The sequence below is a fragment of the Pundamilia nyererei genome, unplaced genomic scaffold (assembly GCF_000239375.1).
Source record: "Pundamilia nyererei isolate P.nyererei 1_Seehausen unplaced genomic scaffold, PunNye1.0 scaffold00011, whole genome shotgun sequence".
NCBI lineage: Eukaryota > Metazoa > Chordata > Actinopteri > Cichliformes > Cichlidae > Pundamilia > Pundamilia nyererei.
In genome coordinates, this window is record NW_005187412.1 from 5,512,366 (window position 1) to 5,519,002 (window position 6,637).

The 6,637-nt window shown below is 41.2% G+C and overlaps 1 protein-coding gene across 2 annotated transcripts in view; it reads left to right on the top strand.

Annotated features, from left to right (window-relative positions):
* The window catches only part of dagla (diacylglycerol lipase, alpha), a 42,228-nt gene extending 36,341 nt beyond the window's left edge, over positions 1–5,887 (top strand). The window contains exons 19-21 of one of the 2 annotated variants that reach the window (XM_005724300.1): positions 766–932; positions 1,194–1,211; positions 2,282–5,887. In XM_005724300.1, the coding sequence (XP_005724357.1) occupies positions 766–932; positions 1,194–1,211; positions 2,282–3,386 (1,290 nt within the window). In that variant the 3' untranslated portion in view covers positions 3,387–5,887. The remainder of the gene's footprint in view (positions 1–765; positions 933–1,193; positions 1,212–2,281) is intronic. The other variant, XM_005724301.1, reaches the window with a different exon arrangement.
* The last annotated feature ends 750 nt before the right edge of the window (positions 5,888–6,637 follow it).

Genomic DNA, 6,637 nt, shown 5'->3' on the forward strand with positions numbered 1-6,637 from the left:
AGTTAACCAAACAATTGCGTGCTGATGTGTGGCTTGCCATTAATGTTTTGGGGTTTGTTTGGGGGTTTTTTGTTCTGTTCTCATTTATGTCAACAAACATAACACGGTTTGTATTTTGTTGGACAAACTTTGTGTTGAACGTGTTTCCAAGATGGATAAAACACTCATATGGTTTGTTATTCCCTATAGTGGTAATGCAGGTCTTGCATAGTTCTTGCTCAGGCATCATGACTCTGTTGTGGGTGTTTAATGTCAGCTGGAGTAGGTGTCAGCTCACCTTCAGATTGCACTTATATGTAACTGAACTACGCTGCTTTTTAACACTATACTACAAGCACTTGTGCGCTTATAAATATAGTTGTAGTGGTGACCCACATAATATTTTTGAAACCATTATAATCTTACTGAAGTTGATCCAAGTGCATAACTGGCATTCGATATTTGTATCTTTTGGTTCTTTGGGAATTTTTTTTCTCATGTTTTGCTGACGAAGAGGAAGAAAACACCTCAGCATCTCTGTTTGAATCTAGAAAATGAATAAAGGAAAAACAGTAGAAAGGGTTTTAAAAACTACAAAATCATTGGATGTCTGCTAGCATAGGCCAGTTTAGAAACATTTCACATATAAAACATGATTAGTCAGATTAACTTTTTCCAGTTATATATTTTTATGAAGTTGTCCTGTTTATTTTGAAACGGATCCTCCCTGGTCGTCCCTCTATCAGTCAAGTCATGCATCTGTTTATACTCCTGTGCTTGTGACAGGTGCTGGAGAACTACAACAAAGGGAAAACTGCTTTGCTGTCAGCAGCCAAGATCATGGTGAGCCCCACAGAAGTGGACTTGAACCCAGAGACCTTGTTCGTCGATACATCAACAACCTCTCAGCAGCCAACGCCTACAACCCACCACCGGAGGAACAGCAGTGTTCGGTTAGTACATCAGGCACCACTGTGGGCATGTTTAAGCCTGAAAGGATATATAAAATAGTTTCATCTTCATATTCAGCTTTCACTCTTGCATAGTATGTAATAGTAGCAAATCTCTAAGTATAAGAGAAATCACTGGGAAATGATGCCTTGTAATGTAGCTATATAACCAGTACTAAAAAAAATACAACTGCTACTAACTACTACTTTATTTTCTCAAAATTATTTTTGTTTGTTCTGTATGTTTAAAAAAAAAAAAAAAAGACAAAAAACATTGTTACGGTAAGCAAAGCATGCCAATACTAATTTTGCATAATGTATTCCCTTCTCTCATGCACGCATGCACGCTGTCTGAACACAGAGCCGTTGCAACGTATGGTAGTATTCAGTTCCCACCTCGCCCTCTCTGGTTTAGCCCCTGTCCAAAGTCAGTGTGAACTCCTGGTACAAATGGTTAAATTACGAAGGTACTATCACAAAGTTTTATGACTCTGTCCACAGAAATGAAAAACCGTACCAGATTTAAGTTAAACCAATTTCCTTTTTAAGGCGGTCTCTATGTGGACCTTTGGACACCATTCAGACCATTTCTACATGCCTGTTTTCTCGTGGTGTCCCTCTGCTGTGCCGTGAAAGAGGACGCCTAGTTCAAGTTATATGCACTAAATGTCTCCCTCTGTTACCTTGGGACATTATAGTAGAACTTTGACAGTCTGTTAGTAGCAGGCGCATTCACTGTGAACGACCCCATGAAGGGATGCTTGGCTACTGGCTGGAATCGTCCACTGAAGAGTGCTGCTTGAGCTTTACCCTGAGAACCAGCTCTCAACAGCAGTAGACATGTAATATGAAGGCTGGATGATGTTTTCTACCATCTGCACAAGTGTACACGCAAGCGGTCACGATGGGACTTTAAAAGAGTGAGCAGCAGTCCAAAGGTACACAGGAAGTTGATCTTGAGGGTTTATTAAACGATTCTTAAGTGAAAGGTTGGGGTTCTTTTTCTGTTTTTGTGGACAGACTCACAGAACCTTTTGATCCCACCTTGTACTTTACCTCTCCTGTATTATAAGCCAATACAAGAGCACATGCACTTGGATACACTCTTGTCCTTCCAGTCTCTTTCCTCTTGTTTTTTTTTTATCTTTCCTCCATCTATGTAGTATTTTGCAATGTTCACCTGCTCTGTAGACTCTAGATACCTGTAGTTTCAGTACTAACACTTTTCATTTCTATCCTTTTTCTTTAACCTTCCGTGAGTTATTTTGACTCGTTTTCATGCCTGTTTTGAATCCCCTCACCTCTCTTTTCCCTTTCATTATGTTCCAACCCACTCTTCTCCTCTCCTCTAGCTCGTGTGCCCAGTCTGAAATATCTCTGGATGGTTTCTCTGAGTGCCCCCCTCCTCCAGTGCCTGTAGTACTGCGTGGAGCACGAGAACGTTTGGCAGTGGAGCTGAGGGACCGCAAAGCACCCTTAGCTGTCATGGAGAGTCTCTCAGATGCAGAGTCCCTGTATAGTCTGGATTCCCGACGGTCCTCTGCTGCATTAAGGGGTTCACCAATGCTGGGTAGCCTCCCATTCCCTTTGGATGCCCCAATCCCAGAGGAGAACCCATCTCTGAGCTCTCGCACTGAGCTACTATCTGCAGATGTCCTCTGCCAAGCAACAACAGAGCATCTGGGTGAGGTTGGGCCCTTCTTTACCCCACTGGAATCCAGATCAACCCCAGATTATCCTATGAGGCTGTCCCCTGCCACACCTCGCTACAGTGGACTCCATTCCCCAGCTCTTCTAAACCAGAGTGTCTTGGCTAAGTCTTACAAAACTGAGACTAATGCCAACTTGAAAATGCTTCCTGATGAAGATCACCAACAAATGCCTGGTGTCTACAGCCCAGGGAGCACACCTGTTGCTCCCCTAAGTCCACATATTGGTACTAGACCAATGGATAGAGAAAAGGAAGACTGGGAGCTGGAAACGGCAGAGAAACAGTTAAGTGCAGAGACTAGACCAGCGGTTTCTACACCTCCACCCCATCTATCCAATGGAAACCCCAGCCAGGCAGTGCTGGAGTTTGCCCAATACTTAGACTCTCTTTTCAGACTGGATGGCAGCAGCTCACCAACTCTGGACCTTTCTGATGGGGAGTCAGAATCAGGCCGGGGCTCCTTTGGGCAGGGTGAGTGTCTTGGAGATGAGCAGCGGTTGGATGACAAACAACTTCTGGCCAGGGCAACAGTGGAGCCTAATCTAGTTCCTAAGCCCCCGCGCACTTTTGCTGGATCCGCTGACCCCTCTTCGGGCATATCTTTGTCACCCTCCTTCCCTCTCTCTTCATCTGAGGAACTCAACGACCTTTCTCCTAGCGAGGGTGCCCCGTCAGCCATACACTCCCTACGAACATCACCCCCTTGCCACTGCCCTGAAGAGAACACACTATCGTCTATGGTGTAGAGTGCGCTCTGAAGTCTCCAATGCCCTTTGCTCTGATTGAGAGGTGCAGTCAATTTCAGATTTTAAAACATATCACAGTACATGCATGCGATGGAATGCAGTTACTCATCTGAGATCCAGTGACAGAATTTGACTGACCAACTCACACGATATTCCCATTCTTCAGGTGTACCCCTTTGAACTCTGTTTATAGCATTTTCACACTATTGCAATGACTAAGAAAAAAAAAAGGATACCTCTCTCTGCATGCCAGGGGGCTGTGCTGCTTTTGGGTGAATATATAAATAACTGTAGCTTCACAATGCCATTTGAAAATGTTGTCTCACCCACATGGGAATGCGTCCACATTACATCAATTCCCTGAAGTAACCAAATCAAAGGGAGAATATTTAACTGAGCAGGGATTCAAAAATTAACACTGTAGAAGAGGTTAGCATAGGCACATCATCTGGGTTGATGTACTGGACGACTTCCTGCACACTCAGCAGCTCCGGAAATTTGTCCAGCTTTTATTTTTGTTTGATTTCTTTAAATCAGAAATGTGAAGATGGACATTTTGTTAATAAATAGAAGTGATAAGATTTCAAGAAATGTTCCTCAGGTCTACAAAGAATTGACTTTGAGAAAGAGTAAGTGTGTTACATTGGTGAGAATCCATGTGTCTTAAACATTTAGTGATTGTGACAAAGTTATTTCAGATGCCTATGGATGTTTTTGAGTCTTTTGGTTACTCTTTATAATGCATGATGATAATTTTTTTTGTAATTTATTTATTCTTCAAGAGAAATCATCATTAAAACCACCTTAGACTGACATTTGATTACTTGCGCACATCATTGCTCAATTTACCCCTCTTGCCAAAAAAAAACATTTAATACATCGTCTTGCCAAATGTATTTATGGGATGTAATTTTGTATATGTATATGGATATTGCTTTATTTAAAAACAAGCTAAGTTCATTATCTCCTTCCCTAGCCATCCTGTTGATTACCCACATAGACTGTTACACAGCAACTCCAGAAAAGATGTCATCCTGACCTTAAAACACTGCCATGGCTTTCTTTTCCAAAACACAGCCTCTGTACACCGGAGTTTATAGGAATATCAAACTTGCTAATAGTTGTCCTAGTTTCATAATAATTACTGTACAGTTCTTCTTGGAGAGCTCTTAGAAACAGGTCAGTCTGCATGCATTCCAGAGTAGCATGGCTGGTATAGAACGTGTCTTGTCCTTAAGCCACAGTAAAGAAGCTCTAAATGTGTCCAGAAATTACCATCATATGTAAACTCAAACTTTTGAGAGGCTCAATAGTCGCCGAGGTCATCAGACAGGACCAAATTATATATCCTACAGCTCTCTCGGGATAGATTTCTCTTGTTCTGAAGGTGCTTTGTCATTTTGGACATCAAGGCGTTTGCTTCCCTTTAATACGGTTCATCTCAAACATGCTTGAGGTTGGACTGAATGAATAAGTGTACTCGAACATTGCATTTGCCGACTCTAACTGCTGTGTGCAGCACAGTATCTTCCATATCACTCTGGGTGTAACCGATGGGTCACGATTTGAATTATTACACTTAATGTTGTTATCACTTTATTGCTATATTTGCTGGTATTATTATCCTTATTGCTCTTGCAACAGATTGGTTTGACGTCAGTGGTTTTTATCTCAGTTTTTAAGGAAAGTACGGAGAACTTTTTCGACTTTCCCAGATGTAAGGAGTTAAATATTTCAGGGTTTCTCCCCCCCCCCCCTCTGTCTTGAGTGGAGAAAAAAATTTGACATTCTGCCATGCCACTGGTAACAATATGCTTTTTGTTTTTGCAAATGTGTCATGGTGGTGAGACATGCTGCAGAGTGACAGCTTTCTCACAGTGAGTGACCTTTGGTGGAGCGCCACCATCAAGCCTGGAGTCACCATAGTGATCTGCACAGTCTCTCCAATTGGAATAAGATTTGCTGTGGTTACTCACAGCCGACCAGCCAGCCAGTTTACAGTCTGACACTACTGAAATCATGCTGCCAGTCCCAGTAGACACACTAAGGTTGGGCCAACAATTTCCTACATTCAGTAGCTTTGCTTGCAGCTGGTCATGCACTAAACACTGCTGAAAGAAAGCACCAATATTTTCCACCATGATGTGTATAGCACCATCTTCTATGTGTAATTATTTATACAGATGTCTAAAAAAAAAGATGAATTCCAATAGAGTCATGTAGAAAACAACTATATAACAATAAGGAGATAATTACTATATTAAAAAGATATCAGTATTGACATATATATATATAAAAAAAAAGATTTCATCTGACAGTTATTTATTAAAACTATTGGCAGATTTAAGAATTGGACTTTATTTAAAGGAATAATTCAAGTATGTCTTGTCCATGTTTACCTGGTTTGCTTCCCGTCCTTTCCTGCCCCACAATGAGAATGTATTTAATCCCTCTCCCTCACTACCCCGCCTGTAATGAAATAAACTACAAACTGAAAAATATCCATTTGTGTCCTAACCTTTTTTTCCCCAATATGTGCTGCTGATATGTCTGTTTAAATAAGCCATAAATGTATATATTTAAGTTGCTTGTTTTTATTTTTTTAAATAAAGTTTTCGATTGTGTTTGTTTGCTCACGCATGAATTTTGGATTTGGGTCCTTTAGATTTGATGTAAAGGCTGGATCAGTGGTTTTAGAAGTGCTGAGAGGCCAGATATATTTTGTGTAAAGATGAGCTGTTTGAGCTATTATAAGCCCAGGTGTAGGTGCATTGTATTATGAGTGTACAGCAGGTCAGATTAGAGTCTACTGCTGAGCCTTTAAAGAGGCGTCATGGGTCAAATGATGTCGAGTGGATGTGAGGTGTTGATAAGACCAAGGATATATACTGTACATCCACTCCCACTAATATTTGGTTGAATGTCCTTTAGCAAACTGCACCTCGACCAGATGCTTTTAAAATAGCCATCAGTAAGCTTGTGGTATAATTAGGGCCCGAGCACTGAGAGTGCGAAGGCCCTATTGTATCTGCTCCGTTTCTTATTATTATTATTCAGGCAAAACAAGGGCCTTTTTGAGGGCCTAAACATGGTCAAAAACTCATGAAATTTTGCACACATGCCAGGTCTGGTGAAAAATTTTGTATTTTAATGGTTTTACATATGAGCACTGGGAAATGGCTCTAGAGCGCCACCTATGCCTTGTTAAATGCAGCCCTACGACCACATCGTTTCAGCTACATGTATAAAAT